At 33.3% G+C, this 21718-nt stretch overlaps 6 protein-coding genes and 1 non-coding gene across 7 annotated transcripts; 4 read left to right on the plus strand and 3 right to left on the minus strand.

The window, feature by feature from the left end:
- Nucleotides 1-535: 535 nt before the first annotated feature.
- TVAGG3_0618090 (deleted in lung and esophageal cancer 1 (DLEC1) family) lies at nucleotides 536-10096 on the minus strand (the record flags this gene model as incomplete). Its single annotated transcript, XM_001308315.1, has 1 exon — nucleotides 599-10090. One exon carries the CDS (start codon nucleotides 10088-10090, stop codon nucleotides 599-601), a length of 9492 nt encoding a protein of 3163 aa, XP_001308316.1.
- Nucleotides 10097-10620: 524 nt separating this feature from the next.
- On the plus strand, nucleotides 10621-14814 carry TVAGG3_0618100 (uncharacterized protein; the record flags this gene model as incomplete). The annotated part of the gene is made up of 1 exon (XM_001308316.1): nucleotides 10621-14814. One exon carries the CDS (start codon nucleotides 10621-10623, stop codon nucleotides 14812-14814), a length of 4194 nt encoding a protein of 1397 aa, XP_001308317.1.
- A 408-nt stretch (nucleotides 14815-15222) lies between these two features.
- TVAGG3_0618110 (uncharacterized protein) lies at nucleotides 15223-15876 on the plus strand (the record flags this gene model as incomplete). The annotated part of the gene is made up of 1 exon (XM_001308317.1): nucleotides 15234-15809. One exon carries the CDS (start codon nucleotides 15234-15236, stop codon nucleotides 15807-15809), a length of 576 nt encoding a protein of 191 aa, XP_001308318.1.
- A 104-nt stretch (nucleotides 15877-15980) lies between these two features.
- TVAGG3_0618120 lies at nucleotides 15981-16052 on the plus strand. The gene has a single exon. It is a non-coding gene; the product is annotated as a tRNA-His (tRNA).
- Nucleotides 16053-16222: 170 nt separating this feature from the next.
- TVAGG3_0618130 (uncharacterized protein) lies at nucleotides 16223-18610 on the minus strand (the record flags this gene model as incomplete). The annotated part of the gene is made up of 1 exon (XM_001308318.1): nucleotides 16223-18610. One exon carries the CDS (start codon nucleotides 18608-18610, stop codon nucleotides 16223-16225), a length of 2388 nt encoding a protein of 795 aa, XP_001308319.1.
- Nucleotides 18611-19193: 583 nt separating this feature from the next.
- TVAGG3_0618140 (uncharacterized protein) lies at nucleotides 19194-19415 on the minus strand (the record flags this gene model as incomplete). The annotated part of the gene is made up of 1 exon (XM_001308319.1): nucleotides 19194-19415. The coding sequence occupies one exon, from the start codon at nucleotides 19413-19415 to the stop codon at nucleotides 19194-19196; it is 222 nt and encodes a 73-aa protein (XP_001308320.1).
- Nucleotides 19416-20503: 1088 nt separating this feature from the next.
- Nucleotides 20504-21577, plus strand: TVAGG3_0618150 (GTPase protein; the record flags this gene model as incomplete). The annotated part of the gene is made up of 1 exon (XM_001308320.1): nucleotides 20933-21529. The coding sequence occupies one exon, from the start codon at nucleotides 20933-20935 to the stop codon at nucleotides 21527-21529; it is 597 nt and encodes a 198-aa protein (XP_001308321.1).
- Between the last annotated feature and the right edge of the window lie 141 nt (nucleotides 21578-21718).

The raw sequence follows: 21718 nt of genomic DNA on the forward strand, positions 1-21718 counted from the left end.
TCATTCCAAATGAGGTCTGATGATTGAATAGACATGATACACATGCAGATAAGCAATTTCATCTTTATAATTATATAAATTTGAATGGTAATACAAATTTTTGATAAATTTTGACATGATTAGAAAAGAGTATTGCTAATTCTTAAATATAACTTTTTTCATCATGAAATAAAAATAGATGACTGTTGACATTTCACTCAAAAAATTGTCAGAAAATTGATAGGATTTCTTGATGGAAACGAAAATGAGTCTAATATGAATCATCTTAGAGTTATATGAAATTGAATTGATACAATAATTTCGGTTAACAATTGTAATGAAAATTAACCCCTCTATACATACATTGTTTTATATTTCATTGTTTTCCTTAATATGAAACATTCAGAAAAAGAGTCATATTTTAATAAGAATTTGATCCATTACTAATATATCAATTGGAAAACATACATCAGAATTCAACGATCAATGAATTTCCAAGAGTACATCATGAGATATTATTAACAAGAGTTCGAATTTTTAAAAATAAATATGTTATTTTCCGAATAATAAAAAACATTTTATATATAAATAAAAAAAGAATAAATCAATAATATAATTGTTAAATAGCAGAAACCTTTCCTACGATAAGAACGTGTGCTTTCACATTGTATGAAGGAATGTTGAATTGCCAAAGGCTTTCGACAATTTTGTTTGATTTAGGAGTAAATGTAAAAGTAACATTTGTTTCTTTTCCGCTTGAAATCAAAAGGTTTGGATTTTCGCAGTTTACACTATTATTACTTCTATCATATTGCTGTGTCCATATTACTTCATATGACGTAGCTGTTGTGTTCACAATATCTATCTTTCTAATTGTTTTTTCACCGACTTTTTTCGCAGAAATTTCAACAATCCTGACATCTTGTGGCAACTCATCTGTGAATTCTGGCATTCTTCTTCCACTCGTCAAATAGTCATTTGGATCAATGCCAAGGTGGCAGATAGGACGTCTCGATATTCCTGTCATTGTTAGCTCAGGAAGAGCTGATGTCAAAAATGGAATTTCGCATCTGAAAATTGAAGAAAATTCATCAACTTCCTTCGGAATGAAAATAGAAGTAAATGTTTGAGATTCTCCAGGTTTAAGTTGTCCTTCAGATGGAGTTATTGAGAACGGATTGACATCAGCATCCCCACGAAGACTCTGGAACTTAAACGCGAACCATCTGTACGTGAAAGAAATTCCACAAGTGTTCGTCATTGTGAAATAAGAAGGAACTTTCGTGTACATCATTGTTGGAGGGAATTCGATTGTTGTTGCATCCAAATTGTATTTGATCAAATCTGATGCAGCAGAGATTTTCAGGGTTATATCTCTTTTCTCTTTAGTTGGTGTGAAAGGAGGTTCTGGATGTACTTCAACATATTTGACTAACTCATCTGGATCTCCTCCAAAATCTTCTTCTTCTGAGTTAACTTGCGCTTTGACACTTTCTTTCCTCGATTTCGCGTGTCCTGGGAATTTCCTCGCTGTGTTCTTTGGTTCAGGAGGTGGATTTACTTGTAGTTGTTTCAATTGGGCTTTCTCACGTCTTGTTATGAACTTTGTGTCCTTCAAAGAGTCATCCCAATGCTCACAGTTTTCATCTTCTAATTTGATTTTCAGTGCCGACAAAGTCTGATTTATCGAGTTATATGTAACAGGTTTGTTCGACATGAATGTTACAGTGACTTTTTTAGATTCTCCTGCTCTGATGTGTCCAATTGATGGAACGAAAGTGAAATCATTTAATCTTCCCCAAACGAATCTAATTGTTGATTGGCTGACGCTTCTCATCGTGAAAGTAATCTTTTGCTGAGAACCAATGATACTTTCCCTGAAAACCAGTTCGGAATCGTCATTTGGCAATCCATCAAACAATATCTCTTCTCTGTTGCCATCGCCAGCAAATTGGATTGTTCTGTTTTGGGATTCGTTCTGTTCAACTTTCACTGAAATTTCGATTTGAGAATGTCGAACTTTTTCTGGTTTGAAAACAATTGGAACATTCACAAATTCTCCAGAAAGAATGTTGTATTCAGTATCTCCATTCACAGTGAAATCAGCAGATCTTGTTGCAGATAATGTTACATGTGAAGTGACTTTACCGATATTTCTTATCGTCAAATGTTTCACTTTTTGAGAACCAACCAAAATCTGACCAAATCTGACAGGTTCATCTGTCAATGTTTCTCCAGCTGATTCAAGGGAAATCTCAGGAAGAGCTCCATTTCCTTCGATGTCAATTGTTGAAGTAGTTCCTCCTTTAACACTTGCAACAATCTGGGCTGTGAATAAGCCAGGAGATGAAGGAGTAAACGAGATTTGAATCTTTTTAGAAGATTTCGCATCGATGTCAAAAGATTTTTCTGACAAAGAAAATGGATTTTGAGTTTTTGGTGGAACTTTGAAATCAACACTAACAGAACATGATACAGGGTTAGGATTATTCAACACGAAATCCAATGATGTTGTCTGTCCAACTGTTGTATTACCCATATGAAGTAATTTGTTTGCAGGAAGGAAAGCAGTGAAATCTTTCATTTGCAAATCAGCTTTTACAGCAATAGGAATTCCTGGGAACATCAAATCATAGTTTATATCATCAATGCATGGTGTGAAAGCAGTTGCCAACAAGTTAAGAGGAATTCCATTTGCATATTGTGGAGAACAATCAGAAATTTTCACCAAAATTTGGCTTTGAATTTTTGCTGCTTCTAAAGGAGATAATTCCGCCAAAATTGTTGCTGTTTCATTTGGATTCACTGTTCCAAATGAAGGAGACAAAGTAAAGTCATTGATTTGCAACACAGTTTGTGTCTTCTTTCCTTTGGCTGGTCTTGGCGACAATGGCTTTTGTCCGCCTTTCTTTTTATCCCTTGGATTTGTTGATCTTGGGGTTTCTGGTTCTTGAGGTTGTTGAGAAACAGGAATCAGCTCGTAATCAAATGGGAATGGACAAATGTTTTGGATTGTTATGCTGTTTGATGTTGTAGTATTAGTAGAAACATTTCCAAAGTCAACATTTTCATTTGGATTAATTGAAAATGTTGAAAACAAAATTTTTGCTGAAAAAAGAATTGGAACATTTGCAATTTCTTGACCAGAAACACAATCAATCATTTTCAACATGATTCCTTTTGCTTTGTCGTATTTCTGTGATGAATTAGTTTGGCATGATATGTTAATCATCACTGGTTTATTGTCAGGTTGAACTCCGCCTTCCATTGGATTGATTTTGATGATCTTTTGCAAAGAGTTTTTCATGATATTGAATTTATACAACAAAGGATATTTTGACTTCGATTTGATTCCTAATTGGAATTGTCCAACGTTATTCGCTTTGAGATCGCCGAAATTGATGCAATCCATACCTTTAGGAAATACTATTTCGAAGTTCGCATCGAATGTTTCTGCCGTGAAATTAATATGTAAAGCAGAAAACGTTCTTAACTTTGTTTTATCCATTACATCAATTTGTATTTGTTTTTTGATGGAAAATGGTTTTGGAGATTCATATTTTACTTCTACAAATGTACTTTGTTTTGGCATGATCATTCCTTCAAGAGCACTGAAGTTAAACATGTTTCCTAATGTGTTTCCGCCCTTTATTCTCCAAAACGCTGGAATTCTTCCGCTGTTTTTCAGTTCGAATTTGCAAATTCTTGATTGATTCACTAATAATTTCTCGAAATCAATGTTTTGGTCTTGGCATTCTATTATTGGTATACAGCCCATACCAACGAAATTGATTTGCAAAGGATCAGGATTATCAACAATATTGATTGTCAAAGTGTTTTTATATGTATCAGCAGTAATAGGAGTGAAACCAATCCAAACATCTACAGAACTATTTGGTTTGATTGTGACTTTGTCCTTCTCCAAAGCCCATGGACCTTTCGAATTGCTATCGGACAATGACAAACTTATTTCCGCTGGAAAATCAGTGATGTTGGTCAGGTGAACTGAAGATTTATAAGCGGCTTTTCCTTTTGCTTTGTCTTTGAGAATGATTTGGGATCCGAAATGGAATTCGTTCAGTTCTGTGACGAAGGTCATCTCTGTTTTAGGTGTAAGTTTTGGAGTTACGTTGCCCTGGAAGATTTTTATCATTGATCTTTCGATATCTGGGTGGATGACTTTGCCTTCCATAGGAATCTTGAATGGCGGTGCAATGGCATTTAATATTCCGAAGTAAATTTCGCCCGTAAATGTTCCTACATCTGATGAATTAAATGTAATTTCAAGAGGAATGCTTTTACCAGGTTCTATATGCCATATTTGAGTCATAGGTGGTAAAGCAACTTTGCTTTCATCGAAATGAGGAAGTTCTTGGACTAATCTTGAACTTGATTTCTGAATACTTTCTTGCAGCTTAGAATGATTGCCAATTCTTGGACTAGATTTGGATAGTTTACTGCTTGATTTCGTTTCACCCTCAATTTTAACTTGTTTTTGTAAATTCTCAATTTTGGTGGTTGATTTTGCAGAACTATCCAATTTAACTGGAGGTTTAGACTCATTCTCTAATCTAGACGATGATTTCGTTGGATTCTCGATCTTTGCCGAAGAATCAAGTCCAATTGTTACAGATTTCTGGGATTTTTCAAGGGATTCTTGCGTAGAATTGTTAGATTTCATTACATTATCAGCAAATCTGATTTGTTTACCAGGTGGTTTCTCAGTTTGAGGTTCTTGAACTGGTTCAATTTCAGATTGTTGCAATTTTTCTTGGTTTTCTAAAGATTCCTTTAATTTATCCATGAATTCTTTGTTCTTAATGTCCCATTCCTCTCTGGCTCTTTCAACAGCGATATTTTTATATTCATCATAATAATTTTGAATCTGAGAAATGTCTTGTTTGATGGAGAATGTGTTTGGCATCTGATTGATCAATTTCGGAACTGTTAGTCCTTCTTCTATAACAGCTTTCGGAGGTTCAATCATTCTCATAAACGCCTGAGCCTTCAAATCATTCATTTCAGGAACGAATTTGTAAATTTCGGAATTTTGTTGGTCGATTGAACAATTTCCTGAAATAACCAAAACTGTTTGATAACTCATACTCAAATCAGAGACATTGAAGCGCTCCATGAGCTTAGGAACAACAATATCTTTTGGCTTAGCAACTGATTTCCTGTGTCCGTTCTTCGTCATCGGTTTTTCTTCCTCCTCTTCTGAGAAATTCAATGTTTTGTCAAAATTGACAAAATCTTCACTCATTTGCAAAGCAGTGTTTATAACAGAACCAAGGGAATAAGTGAAGATCTGTTGGTTCAATGTTACTGGATCTATTGCATTGTTCTTCGCGTTCTTTCCTTTTTTAGTTGAAGCTGGTTTTGCCACTTTCTTTTGTGAGTTATTTTTATTTTCTTCGATGTTTTCTTGGATTCCCATCAATTTTTGTCTGTAATTTTCTCTTTTCTGGTCAACTTCTTGTTGTTTTTCTGGTGTCAATGCTTGGTATTCTTCTTCCGTCATATCAAATATTGCTTGCAACTCTTGTTTCATCTTCGCAAGTTCAGCTTGTTTCTTTGCAATGTCAATTGCTTCCAATCTACTGATTAAATTGTTTTCTGTGACATTCAAACAAATGAAATAAAAGTAATGAACGTGAATTGCTTGTAAAACAGTTACAATCGCTTGTTCATAAACTGTTTGTTCTTTATGAGGTAATATATATAATGGATCATTAGTAAATTCTTCAACAGCTCCTTTAGTTTTCGTGATATGACTCAAATATTGTTCATTCTCATTTGAAAGTGGCAAACCGTTCAAACCGTCAATGACAAAACCGTTTGCAAAAGCCGGGTTCATTAAATAATGTTTGAGAACTTGTACGTAATCAGATTGCTTCGAATTCTGTGGAACATCTTTCCAAACTTCGCTTAAAACAACAATTGGAACATCTCCTAAATATTTTGACAAAATTTTTGACACTTCACTTTTGCCACTATTTGGCGGACCGTGGACTAAAGCACAGAATGAGAAGCTTGAGATTTCTGTGAATGATACATGCGAGCTACTCTTTATCATCTCCAAATTCGTTGTTGAATCATTTTGCGAATTTTTGAGATTTTTGAGTAACAATTTCGCATCGAATTGTTTTGAGTAAATATCAATAGGAAATGTTGATGGATTGATGATATTTACTGTCTTTGTTGTCGGTCCTTGCATCAAAGTAGAAATACCGAAATCGATTTTTTCTGGTTCGAATTTGAGTTTCAGTTGAATTCCACTTCCTTTCAATGAAATATAAGTCATTTGGGAATTGTACAAAACAGAAATTGGCAACATCATCTGGTAATTCTTGTCTTGTGTAGGAGTAAACATCACTTCTATATTCTGGAAACTTGCTGGAGGCAGCATTCCACTTGTAGGAAAAACAGAAAAAACAGGATGTTGATTTTTAACTGTTTTTTGTTTCACAACATCTGCGTATTCAGCTGGATGTATTGTATATGTTACAGGAACATTGTTCATGTTCTGTACTTGCAATGTAACTATCCTCGTCTCTCCAATAATTGTATTTTCATATGTAATATGATTTTCAGAAATTGTGAGACTTGGAGCGGTTATTATGGCGGTTATATACAAAATATAACCGAAATCTTCACAAATAACGAACGGAACTTTATAACATACATTTCCATATACATCTGTTTTCCTTTCCTGCGAAGAGAACTTAATTTTAATTGGTAGATTATCTCCTGTATTTAAATCTTTCCATTTTGTGCATTCGAAGATGAAACCTGTTTGTTTCAAAGATTTATCAATGATTTCGAAACCAACACCATGATAATTAACATATCTAACATTGAAGGTTTTCTCGAACTCACTTCCTAGCATAACTTCCCCGAAATCTAAATTAAACTCCGATAAACAAAAACCGTTAAAATTCTTAGGAAAAGTGATCAGTGGCGGTTTTTTGAATTTATCAACGAAAGAAGGTCTTTTGTATAATTCTATCAATCTATCATTGATAAACTTCTTCTCTGTTATAGCGACTTGTTCACTAGTTGCATTTAGATTGAGAATTCTTATTTGGTCATTATTAGTTCTTTGTAAATCGAATTCCAATCTTGGAAAAGTTGCTTTTATTGTCACACGAATTCTTTCTTCATCGAAAGGACCAATCCTTATAAAGAACAATTCGTCGTAGTCTTTCAATTGTCCGGGAACTATTGAGATAATGAAATTCTGGGACGTCATGGACTTAAGAGTTCCTGACATTGGAGAAACAATGAAATCTTGGACACGAATTCCTTTTGGAATTTGTACATTGTAATCAAAATTGAAATCACTCATACTCTTCAAAACAAATTCACCTTTGAGAGTTTCGGTGGCCAGACAGTTTTCAAAGGTAAATAGTCTTGGAGTGATCGAGTAATCAAAGGCTGCACTTGATCCTTTAAGATCTAAATTGTAAATTGGTCCTCCAATCACGTGACAAATTGCTCGACCAGAAAAATTGGCAGGACCATCATCTCCGCCTGGAGCAGCGTAGAATGAGACATAGATCTTGTCCTCGCTGTTGGGAAGTAATGAGCCGCGTGTTGGGAAAATGTCAAAAACGTTTTTGGCACTTTTTGAAGGTGTTTCAATTTCCCACCAAAAATCTGCTTTTATTGTTTGAGTATTTTTGATTATAACTGTTTCTGTCTTCTCTGTGGACTTAGAAAGTGCTCCGAAATTGATTGTTGTTGATGGAAAAGTGACATTTGGAAATTCAATTACACCTTTTAAGTCAATAGTGAATTGCTGAGGGTTATCGTCGCATTTCATGATGATCTTGCGGTCAATAATCTCACTCTGGTAGTTTTCTTTGTAAAATGGGTTGAAAGTTACCTTGAAACTTTTAGATTCATCCGGTTTCATGTCGAAATGCGTTGGAGACATGACAAAAGGCTCTTGGCAAGTAGCTGTTATGCCAAAATGTAGTGGAGTCGTATTTGTTATCGTATTTTCAAGGATAATTGGTTTAATTTCTGTTGGAATGTGAATATTTCCTTTTTCATCTGGAACATATGAGTGAACAAAAGTAAGAACAGGCTTTTCTACATCAATTAGAACTTTGTTTACGCGACCAAATATACGTGGAGTGAAGATATCGTGCCTTTGCTTCTTAATTGTCGTTGAAAGTTGAGGAGTCATCTCGAAATCGCATGATGCCGATGAAATGACTGTAAGAGTGAATGTTTGAGCGGTATATGCATTCAAAATTACGTGTTCTGGAGTAATATTGTAATTAAATGACTCATTATTGGGAGTTAGCTTTGCTTTTTGCAGGGACCAACGTACTTCTATGTTTCTACGTCCTTTGTTGTGTATTGTGAACTCTTTTGTTGTCTTTTCTCCGACAAATAAATACTCAAGATTAATTGAATCCATAGGAATGCTAGGAATTAACACATTTCCTGTTCCTTTTGCCTTTATTTGTATATCTATTGGTGTCAAATGTTCAAAAAGGAACTGTGCTGTCGCTTCAAAATTTAATGTATCGTCTAAAAAGGCTTGAATAGGTATATAATCGGTTTCACCTGGAAGGATACATCCTGATGTCTTTAATAACTTGAATTCTGCTGATGGTTTTGCAAAAGAAACCTTGTAATTCGCGTTAATTAAAGATGTGTTTTTAATTTCAATATTTTGTTGAATATTTGTAAGAACAGGTATTTCTCCGAAACTTAATGGACTCTGTGAATAACTTAATGTTGGTCCAATGCATAAAGCTTTGATATTAAATTTAATTATATTTTTTGGATCTCCAGAAACTCTTATTTCTCTACTAATTGTATGATTACCTAATTGTAAGAATGTTACTATTATTGGAAAGCCTTTTGTTGTATTTGGTTGAATAATTCCACTTGGATAAGGAATTTCTAAGTTCCAACCGTATTCGTCTGTTAAATTCAATTCTTCATATTCGTATTTTGCTAATAATTTTGTTCTATTGACTAAATTCAAATCAATATTGTAAGTATAACCAATAAAAACGTTTCCTATATCTAAATCAGGTGTTTCTAATAATAATCTTGGATATAAACATGTTGCTTGTATTGGAATTGATAACAAAGGCGTTGAATATTTTGGATTTGTCATTACAAGCGTTGTATTGTAATCTTGGATGTTTACTGGTATAAATTCGACTGTTATGTCTTGGTGTGACTTTGATCTGATCGTAGCTATTTCAGGATAAACGTTAAATTCGCGAATATTCGTATTTGCTGATTGGAGTATTTGAACATTGTAATCTAATGGTATATCTGATACATTTGTAACTCGTATAGTTTGTTTGTAAGTAAAACCGTAACTTACTGTCTTAAAATTAATTAATTTTGTATCGCATTGGAAAGAAGGCCCCATTACTCTGCCATTTATTGCGAGAGATGGTGTATTATAGCCTGCACCGGATATTTTGAATCTAAATGTCTCATTAAATTGCCCAACTTTCAAAGCATACAATCGAATTTGAATTGGCATCGCCATTCCAACGCTGATACGTCCAGCTTTTGGAGTAAATTCGAATTTAAGGCTTGTTTCTTCTTCAATCAAAGAAAATTCAACATCAGTTTCACCAGTGTTTTTAAGTATGACTTGATAATCATAACTGTTATCAAGTGCTATGTGGCCTGTATTGATTGACGATACGTCAAATTGAGCATCAGGTGCCTGACACTGACCTTGAATTTGAATCGGAATTCTATCTCCTGTTTGGATATTTGTAAGATAAGCAGTGGCTTTCATCGTACCTTCATGTATTGGCTTAAATTTCGCGATGATATTCTGTGTTTGATGCGGCCAAATCTCTCCTTCTAATTGATCTATTACGAAGGAGTCTGAGCTGAAGACAAAAACCTTGGACATATTGGATCTAACACGTGGATCCAATATATCTAAGCGTAATTTCGCCTCTTCTTCCGCAGCAATATTTGGTTGATTTCGCCATTGATACTTAATAATGTCATTTCCGCTGTTAAACAACTTGAAAGATATGCTTGACTCTGAATTCATGCAAGTGGCAGGGAAAACTAATGGATTTGGATCGACTTTCAACGCTGAAATCGACATTTTATTTCCTCCTTGCCGTTTCTAAAATCTCAAAAATAATCGTTACAAAATTTCAGAGTTTACAAAATCTACAGTCAAAGTTTCCGCAAAAAAGAAAGAAGTTAGTAATATCATTCAATAGTATAATATGGTAAGCATAATCTATACTGTTGAATCCTCATAATAATTCGTTTTAATTTCCAAAAAAATCTGAACAATTCAAATATCTAAAGTAGATTATAGTTTTCAAAACTAGACTCTATTATAGATTAATTTTAATCTAAATGGAGAATCATGACGTAGGAAACTTATCTGATTTTGGATCAAATTCAAAGAAATATTGTTGAAAAAATTGTGTTTATGAGAAAATATTAGAAAAAATTAGCTTATCATGTTATAAATTAGTGATTGATGAAGTCTGTGAGCTAATCCTGCATAAATTGAGATAAAAAATTTTGGACGAATTTTGGAGAGACACGCTTCCCTTTGTGGATGAGTGCAATTTGGAACGAGAACTTATTCATCAAATCCTCTATGGAACAGTAGAGAATATGGTAATGTACAAAAATTTAATTCCTTCTCCAATTAAATATTCAATCATCAAAACATCGACAGAATGTGGCCCACCAGAAAAATGGGCACCATCACAAGATATAATGGATTATTTATTTGTGCGTTGGCGTCTTTTAACATTAACACCAAAAGATTTTGCAATAATTGAACCGATAAATCCTCAATTTTACATACAACTCTTCCAGAAACTTCCTTTACAATGGGCACAATTGCTTGCAAAGTTCTTTTTAGATGAGAAAAATGGAAATATTCCAGAAAAAAACAAACAAGATCTTGCGTTCGGTTTAGCAATTATGCACAACCAATTCTTTGGTTTATACAAAGCATTAAATCCATACGTTGAATCCATTTTAATTAAAATTGGCTCAAAAACTTTATTTGAAAATCTTGGACTTGAAGCACTTTCTCTTTCTAAACGAATCGATCCAGAGATGCTACAATACTTCAGAGCGGATCTGATTTCCCCTGAAGATTTCAAAAAACTTTGGTTGATGCCAACAATTTTAAAGGACGACAAGGCTTCTCTTCTTTTCCAGAGCTTGTTCCAATGTGCTGAACCATTTCCAAGACCATCCGCCCTATTTTCTTCAGATAATTTGCTTACTTTATGTAATCATGTGATTGTCAAGAAAAGAAAGCAGTTTATTGATGAAATGGTCGATCCTTGTTACAATATATTAATCCAGGAAGATGACTACAGTCTTTGCGATGCTTATATCAGTAGTTTTCCTGAATTAAAGCCAATGATGGGTCTAATGTTCTACGAATCACTCTGCGCGAACCAGACAACTTTGGTTGACGTTAATGAAGAGTGTTCGAAGTCCCAATGTGGAATTCAAATTTTTGATAATATTATTCAGAGATTTCATAATGATTTCGGTCTGATTGTCATTCTAAGACAAATAACAGGTATAACAGTATCCAGAAGTAACTTTGCCGAGATGTCTTTGCCATTTTTCCTTCGAAGTTTCTTGACATCAAGTAATATGGAGGATATAATGCCGTACAGGCAATTAGAGTACTACATTATATCTGATAATGATAGATTATCTGATTTCTCCTTCATTTTTGCCCAGAAATGCATTTCTTTGGCGATTGAAGAAATAATTTCGAAAGAAGCCAATTGCCAGTTCATGCAATACCTTTCTTTGGTCATGACTGAAGAAGTTTTGCAGAGTTTACTCGTTGATTTGTTCTCTTTGATCTTTTTACAAGTGAATGGAGAATATATCTGTCCTCCAATGGTCGCAAAGACAATTGTTGATGCAGTACTAAGCTTAAAAGATGATGAACAATTTAAGATCGCTCACAGAAAGCTCGATACCGCTATAAGTTTAGGAATGGAAAAAATTGACATTTGTTTCCACGAAAACAGATATCTTTTGCAATTATTATTTGATGAGAAGAAATATGATGACGCTGTGAAGATATTTAAATACGATCCGGAGCTAAATCAAATTGCTTATCTCGCAGATTGCGCTGATCGCATGAGACGCCATCTTCCTGCCGATTTTCGTAATATTAATGATAAGAACTTGCTCTCCGCTGAGTTTTTCTTCACGCATTCAGAGGGACAACCTGATTTGGAAGGATTGGACCCATTTGTCAAGGCATTGGTCGAACGTCGCCTTAATACTGCTAATCCTCTTGAATGCATTGACGCAGATAGTATCCCAGCTTTGTTAACTGTTGTAGAAGAAGGACAAGCAGCAAATTTGGCCAGATATCCTTTGTTAAACGACTTCATTGAGTTCCAGAAAATTGCTGCTAATGTCAATATAACAGGCCATTCCATCATTGAAGTCATAAACAAAGTTGTTGAAGCAGATGATATCTCGAAGTTTTCAGATTTCGAACGTATAGCCGGCCAAATGTCCTTGGAATTAATTGTGAGACAGGGAGATGATTTGGGCCCGAATTTCAAGGAAATGATCAAAAATAAATATCCTTTAGTTTATTTGTTGCTCAGTGGATCACTTAAAATAGAGCAAGGAACAGAAGTTAAGAATACGAAAGTCCTCGAAAACTACGTAAAAATACCAAATTATTCTGATTGGACAGAAATCACAGAAAGTCAGATGCATGAACGCGTAATCCAGGCCTTTTATAAAGAGGATTACGATGAGCTTAATGATTTGTATTACCAAGACTCAGATCTTTACATGGAAGAAATGATTTTACTTATTAAGAAATGGACACTTAACAAGATCGAAAAAGTTCTTCCATTCTCAACATATAAGACAATGTCCCTTGTTGAAGACAAATCTCTTACGATTCCAGAAACATTTATCAAATTACTCAGAAATAATCGTTATTATGCGGCCAAAGAACTCTCTAATGAATTCTTTATCCATGATATCCAAGATCTCATCAATGAACATGTTTCTGGATACGATCAAAACGAAATTGAAGTTATCAAGCAATATTTCCCAGATTGCATCATAAATATGCCACCCAAGAAACCAGAAGATGATGAAACACTCATGGAATTCATCAAAATTGTTGCAAAACAAGACATCAAAGATTATAATAACATTATTCGCGTAATTTGGGAGTTTTCTAGGCGGAAAGAGGTTTTCTCGGTTGAATTTGTTGATGCTGTCCTTGAAAATGCCACTTCTGTCATTTCTATGATGCTTGTCAAAGATATTGAATCAGAATTAAAGATGATCAAAGATTTTTCAAGGTTATACAACAGTATTATGCAAATATATAACCATATTGAGACGACTCACGAGATTTCTCGCTTCGAATCAACATTTATGAAGTTATCTATCCTAAATCGCCTTCTTCATCGCCATATCAACCACAGATTTGGCTTTAAATATAACTTCTCTAATTTCATGAGCCAGGAATTCGGAAGGTTCATATTTACAATTTGTATTATTTATGATTACCCGAATTTGGCTTTTGACATCGTCAATTCGTATCAAATAAATTCGAATTTGACTTATAACAGAGCTTTCGCCTGTTTCCACCTCGGAAACTATCAGGACGGACTTGATGAATTAAAGAGGTCGATTATCTCAACGAACGTTCACTCCCATAATGTCCAAGAGCTACTTTACGATCTGAAGAGGTCAACAATCTTCAGATTGCCAATTAATATCGACGAATGTTTGAAATTTAAACATTTTATTTCAATTCGCGGAACAATTGTCCAAGCTTATGCTTCTCAGGTCGGATTAATTGCAAGTAGCCCTCAGATATCATCATTGGACCAATCTTTGGAGATAACTGGCTTGAAATCAGATAGAGTTGCATTTCATGCATCGACAGGGTCATTCGATGATGCATTTAATGCTTTCTTTGATGAAGGATTCGGTTCCAATCACTTTATCTCTTTAATTTTCACTCAAGCCCTTGCAAATAATAATTGGAACATGTTATGGCGATACATCATGAAATTAAAGGGTGAAAGGCCAGAACTAATGACATATGTTAATGATGCTTTAACATTTGCTAAGAATTACCACTTAAACTACACAATTTTCGACATAACTTTCAGATTAGGAATGCATGATGATTGTTTGACCTCAGGAATAGCGAAATTCGCTCAATCCAAGTCATGGAAGGAGATGCAGAGGTGTTTGGAAGATCTAAAGAAGGAAACTCAAAAAGCAATCGTAGATGAAGGTTCAAAGATGTTCAAACCAGAGAAATTGTATGAGTTACTTCATAGAATAGAGATTCAGAACCAAATTATCACTGTTTTCGAAGATTCCAACAAACAATTTTCAAATGAACTAGAATTGATCACTTCTAGAGAACACGCGTTGACACTTGCCGCAAATTTACTTTTGGACTATCATTTGGGCTTCGTAAATGAGATTTGCGCGTTTGATGACGTAAATATCTCCGATGTTTGTATTTCATTAGTAAATATTTTGCCACTAAGTGGTCGCATGGAAGAATTTATTAAAGGAATGCGAACAATGAACGAATTCGACGCAAAAATGATTATGCCTGACTTAATTGCAGCTTTTCACAGAAGAAGTGTCACTCTTTCCTCATTTATGCAGTTTGTAAACGCAAATGTTCCTTCCCATGACATAAAAGCTTTGGCTTTCGCAAAATGCGGAATGAGAGAAGAAGCAATGAACGAAGTAAGACAATCTAAGGGTCAGAACACTCTAATAGAAGTCAACAAAATATTCGAACAATACTATTAATATTTTTTGTTTAATAAAATTTGTTATTTTTTATCTTATTCAAATAATTTAATATATATTCTTCTCGATTAAGCTTTACTTGTCTGGTACATACTAAATCTAAAGGTTTTTCCATATATGTCCATTTATTCTTTATCAAAATATTTCCAATTTATAAAATTCATCGTAAGAGAAAGACATGAATCCTAATTTTTGACGATTGTAAGCTAAGTATCATGGAGGCATAGTATGATTGCTCTCGCAAATGACTTTCGAAGCAAAGAATTGAAAAAAATGACAAGAAAATTTTCATAAGTTTTGCTTTGTTTTATATGTTGATAAAAAATCTTGATTTTTCATTTAAAATTTTTTTGAATTGAAGGCCATTTTTTTCTGAAGTCCCTCCGATAAAATTTTATCCATAAATTTTTATTGCAATCATGATTGACCCTGCTGCTGTAAAGAAAAAGATAGAAGAGTTTAAAACATATTTAGCAGAACTTAAGTCTTTGAAGAAATCCATTAATTCAACAACGAGCAGAAGAAAAATCCAAACAATATTTGATAAATTCGAGGCAGAATCCGAACAAACTACATTTGAGTTCGAAAAATACAAAGGCAAGGAACTCAAAGACCTCAAAATAAAATATACAGACTTAATAGAAGAATTCGAAGAAATGAAAGATGACTTATACCATCAGATAACCAAGCTTGAAGCTAATGGTGGCAATGAGGAATATCATACTCCTGAAAAACAAGAACCGCAGAGTGATGCCTTAATCAGATACGAACAGGAAACAGAAGAAGTCGATTACCTTGCAAATGAAACTCGTGAAATAGCAAATGCAATGAGGGATATCGATAATGTAACCAATAAACTCAATGATGAAATTCAAAACCAGCGCTTCATAGTAAGATCTGTTGATGATAAAATCCAAGCTACTACTGAGACGATGGAAAAAGGAAACCAGAGTCTTGAAAAGGCTCAAGAATACCAACCTAAATGTCGAATCTAAATCTATCTTGTTGAAAAATAATATTATTGTTTGTTATTGTCCATGTAAACTTCGTATGTGTATGCGCAAATTCGTTTCTGAGAGAGAAATAATGTAGAATTCTTCAAAATTGATGAACGAATTAAATTTATAATTATGTTTTATACAGATATATTTTAAGGTAAATGTAAGGGGTGAATGGTATAATGGTTAGTATTGTTGATTGTGGCTCAATAGATCCATGTTCGATTCACGGTTCACCCACTTTTTTCTTTTTGAATGATAATACCATCTTGGAAAGAATAAGTGTATCTAGAAGTAGAGAATCATTCTATTGGATATTTTTTAATCAATTCATAAAATATACATGATATGTAAATAATGAATTTCAAATTATCAAAAAAATTACAAAAAGTTTTTAGTTATAATAAATTCTACTTATTAGCTCTTGCTGTTTTCATTAGAACCAAACGTTGTACAGCTGGCTTCATCTTAGAGATCTGTTTCTTGAACACTGTCGGAATCTTCTTATTAATTTCGACAAAAGTGTTAATAACAAAGTTCCTTACGATGTCATCATCAGAAGAACTGTAAGGGATCAATTTCATAGCAACAGCCTTTTGTACAGGAACAATTCTTTGTGGGGTTGCCTTCGCGAAGAAATTATGTAAAACTTCTAAAGCAGTTCTTCTTTTGTCTTGTACTCTGTCTATGATATTGAACAAGACACCCATTGACTTAACTTCATAAAGAACTTCTGTTAATGCCTGTTTTCCGTCCTCTTTCCATTCGCAATCTTCTTTAGACATACAATTAATTATTGGATCGACAAAATTAGAAAAGGAAACATCTGTGAACTTCCTAGCATTAGAAAACAGTGGTAAAATCGCAATTTGTTGTTTCGGATTTTCATTTGTAAAAATTTCAATGGCCTCTGAATTCATGATCGTCATCATTTCTTGTGCATTTTGATCTTTTTCGAAAATTTCAAGGAGATGTTGGAGATCTTCTTGAATATTATTTCCTTCCTTTGCTTGGTTGATGAGTTTTGTAAGGTCTTCTGCAAAGGAATTCTTCTTTATATGAGCATTTACGTAATTTGAAATCTGTGGTGTTTTGTTTGCCAATTTATTGAGGCCAAGGACTGCATTGCAGAATCCTGCACACGTTTCATGCGGTTGTGGGCATTCTCTGAGCATGTCTACCTGAGCATTTATTTCAGATAAAGCTCCAAGGAATGGAAATGCTGCTGGATTCTGTTCAGATCGCTTAGAAGCTGCCAAATCTGAGATTAATACTTCTCCGGTGTAAATTTGAACGGCTTTTTCAACAATTTTGAGATTAAATGAAGTTTCTTTGAAAATTTCGAAGATATAAGGCTGTAATTGTTCTGGGTATTTGTCAAGAAGCCCAGATACTATTTCTAGCCAGTGTGAGTACTTTGGCTTGAGATTTATGGCGGATTTCAAACCAGGACCAAGTTCCTCAGCATGAGGATCAATTTGAGAGAAATCATTATTGTTAATTGCATCAGATACGAATTCGATATATAAATCAGCCTCTTCTGCTTTGCTTGGCTTAATTATTTCTTCAAAATTAATTTGAAGTGGTTGTTTTTCAGCAGAGCGCTTTGTTGGGATACGTGATTGTTTCTTTTGTGGTTTTTGTTGCTCTTCCTCTTCTTTATGCTCTTCTTCATTTTGTGGGATTTCTTTTTGCTCTTCCTCTTCTGGTGGAATTTCCTCGGCTTTCTCCTCTTCTTCCTCTTGTTTCTGTTCATTTGGCATTTCTCCTTCTTCAATAAATGTCTGTTTCTCTACTTCTTCAAAATCATCAAGACGATCTTCAGTATTTTCTTCATTTCCTGTGATATTTTCTGTTTCTGGCTTATCTTCTTTCACTTCCTTTTGAGTTGGCTTTGGTTCTGCCTTTTTTGGTTTAATAACAATATCATCTTCAGAAAAGTCTTCGACTGGTTCTGTAATTTTAGATGTTTGTCTGGATGATTGTTTTTGTGGTTGCTTCTGCTTCCTTGGTGGTGAGAATTGATCGGTCCTTTTGGCTTTTCTTGGGACAAAAATTAAAGGTAATGTAGATTTCTGTGTTTTTGGACGAGAACTGACATTTTCTAAATTCTTGTATGCTTCGTTTGAGATTTTTACTAAAGTTTCGTCTGAATTACTTGAGAATTTTGTCAATGAATCGATAATTTGTGATTTGACTTCTTCTATCGACTTTGCGGGCCAAGTTTCGGTAACAATATGTAGCATTTCGGCAACTGTAACTTTACTGGCAAGATCTGATGAATTTCCGTAAGGAATAATTTGTTTAATAAGGCTTGGATTTACTGTAGTTTTTGTGATCTCCAAAAGAGATATATGAGCACAGTTCGCAACATTTATATTTTGATGAGATAATAATTTCATCATGAGAGGAATAAATTCTGAAATGAACTGGTAACTTTCTCTTTTCATTATTTGAGAAACGCCAACGCAAAATGTAAGTGTACTCTTTATTGTTAATGGACGAATATCTGATAATAATCCTTTGATTGACTTAACGAGATTTTGAATATCGCCTTGTTTAAAATAATAAATGCCACCCTTAATATATTGTAATGCAATTGTTAATGCTTCATTTCTTTTGGACCAATCTTCTTTAGATGCCATATTTCCTCGAAGAAATTCAATAATTGATTTTGCTTCATCTTCTGTATCAACTTCTTTTGCAGTAACAGATTCAATTGATGAAATGATTTCGTCTTTCAAGAAATTAAGATCATCTTCTGTTTCAAGTTGTTTATTTTTGTCACTCTTTTTCATTCTCTCTCGATTTTTTTGACGTTTAGAAATTTCTATTGTTTCTTGCAATGTAATTGAATTTTATACTTTTAGACGATTCTTGGTCTTTTTCAAACTCAATTGTTCATTTTGAAGCCAAATTAAGAAAAAAATAAAGAAAATTATTGGTATTTCAAAGAAAGAGCGCTCAATTCGATATTTCCTGATAGATTTGAGTAATATATTATTATATAAAATGTTTAATTACTACAATTGTTAGGAATTCTTTATCAGAATTAACTGGGACAAGATGTTAAGTAAAGATATTAATAATATCACACACAAGAGAGACATTTTTGAATACCAATCTGATTTAAATGCATCTAATTTATAGGGAAGAAAAATCTTTTCTGGGATTTTGATGAGGAAGCATTCAAAAACTTCCAATTTAACTGCATGCTTAACTAATAACAATAATGATCACTAAAATTAAGTTGCAGCAAATTATATCTCCTTTGATTCAGGATTATATAAAAGAAATGAAAACAATTCAGTGCTTTCAACTCATGTTATGGTAAAAATAATATAAAGTATTAACATAGATAGAACGCTTTACAAACAAAATTTAAGGACGCATAAAAGATAAAGAAGAAAGGCTGGAGGATGCTGGACGACAACAATCCTCATCTTGAATGTATTCCTTAATCTGGTGTTTGCGGGTGGAGAGAATTGGATGAATTGGGCGATGTGGTCTGTCAAATATGTTATAGAAGGCTCTTTGATCCATTGGTTTCATGTTTTCGTTTATCTTTGGCTTTGGGGCATCGAAGAAGCTGTAGTGTTGCATATTCTTGAAAAATGAACTAAAATTTTATGAAGTAGTTCAAATTTCTGTTGCTTTATTGAATGTTCTCAATTACTTTTCAGAGGAATTTTCTGAGTAAATCTCCGCAAATAACGGTTTGATTTTGCAAATTTTTTAAGATAAAATATGCTTATAATATTATATTAAGTAAGTTTTGTTTGGAGAGCGGCGGAAAAAAAGGTGATCCTAAATGAAGTGAAAAAATTGACGAAAATTGATGGTTAAAACATTAAATTGTGATCAATCTTATAACAGAAATACGATAATTGTGAACTTGTTTAGTGATTTCATATTAAAGATTTATATATTAATGAACTCAAATCAAAAATACGACAATAATATTTAAATTTCCTTCTTAACAAGGTATTATCCAAGAGTTCAACTCTAAGTTATGAATTTTGTAATAGAGTTGTCGTATAGAAAATATCCATTTTTGTTTTTTCACAGTAATTCTTTCAGATTATGGTCGTATCTACTCCATACATCAATTAGATACGAATAATTTGATTGTCTTTCTTTAGTTCTAAATGTTATAGTTATCCATTGTTATTATTTAAAATACAAAAATGAAAATGAAGCTAACACCATATGATATTTGATTTTGATTTGCAATATTCAGTAATATTGCTTACATCAAATACATATGTCTCCTTATCATATGGTTTATTCTATTTCATTTGAAAGTCATTTAGATTTTAAATGATTTTGATATTTTCGCAAGACATGGTCAACAAAAGAAGCATGCATTAAAATATCTCGTATTCACTCATGTAAGTCTGCCTATTGGAACTTCTGTAATATGAATTTATCAAAGAATCAATACGATGTATCATTAGCAATTTAACTATATGCGTGTCAATGTTATCTTTAATGCTAATATATTCTTGAAGTTTTTATGGAAAAATAAATGAATTTCCAGATAAAATCAGATCAAGGAGTTTGATTATGAGTAGGTGCCAAAAGTGCTTACTCTTAAACAACCGTCGGATTTCCGGGTGAAATCGTGACACACTTTCGTCTTTCGTAGGCAGTGGTGGTTGTTACAAAAGGTAACTTCGAATGTAGCGTGAAATCTGCAAAAAAAATTCTGAAATTTGAATGGAGAACACAAAAATTGAATAGTTTACGTCAATAAAAAAGAGAAAAATGAAGCCAATGTGTCTCGAACCTAGGACTTAGAGCAGCAATCCCACTATTTATCACATTACACTACATGCATCTCTCACCTCAGTGAATGAGATCAACTATATGATAACTTTTTCCCCATTATATTCTTGTGGAAAAGTGACAAATAGCAACTTTGACCCTCTCTCGTTTGATTATTATATTGCCCGTTTATTATTAAATTTTATGATAAATTGAATCTTCAAACGTCAAAAAAATAAATTTGCAAAAATTTATATTTAGGTGAAATATGATTGGTAATCAATGTTACTGCATAATCTTATTTTTATCACTTTTTTGTAAAATAAAATTGAGGAAGTTTGTTTGAAGTATCAATGGACTTTGAATCTAATTCTTTTTTATTTCGAGTTGTAACTATCGGAGAAACAGCTGTAGGAAAGACATCAATTATCAGCAGACTTGTCAATGCCAGGTTTTCTGAGAACGAAAGTCCTACGATTGGAGGAAATTTTCTGATGCACGAAGAAAACATTGGCAATCAGAAAATTGAACTTCAAATATGGGATACAGCTGGACAAGAAAAGTATCGTGCACTTAGTCCAATTTACTGTCGTGATGCAGCAGTTGGTCTGATTATTTATGATGTTACAAACAAAGATACATTTAACAAGATTGATAATTGGATCAAACTATTTAAAGATGTCGCTGATCGCGAAGCATTAGTATATATAGTTGGAAATAAATGCGATAAAATCGAAGATTTGACTGTAGAAAGGAATGCTATTGAAGTTTTTAGCGACCAAGGTTATAATTGTTTCTTTACATCAGCCAAAACTGGAGAAGGAATAAATGACTTATTTCATGACATTTGTGAAAAATTAGTAGCTCACAGAATGAAAATTCGCAATGAAAGCTTTGTGCAGCTTCCATCTGCCCAGAAAACTGAAGAGAAAAAGGGTTGTTGCAATTAATTTTTTTATTTATCTTAACCATTCATCATGATTACATCTTTATTGAACTATCTATGTATAAAATATGTTTTTTGATTTGTTGATTAACTCTTTTCTTTTTTTATGATTTTTTCCAAAGTTATTCTTGAAGTGTGTGATTTAAATGATGTTATAATTTAAGTTTGGCAATTATTTGCTAAAAGCATTGAT

Source organism: Trichomonas vaginalis, chromosome III (genome assembly GCF_026262505.1).
Source record: "Trichomonas vaginalis G3 chromosome III, whole genome shotgun sequence".
Lineage (NCBI taxonomy): Eukaryota > Parabasalia > Trichomonadida > Trichomonadidae > Trichomonas > Trichomonas vaginalis.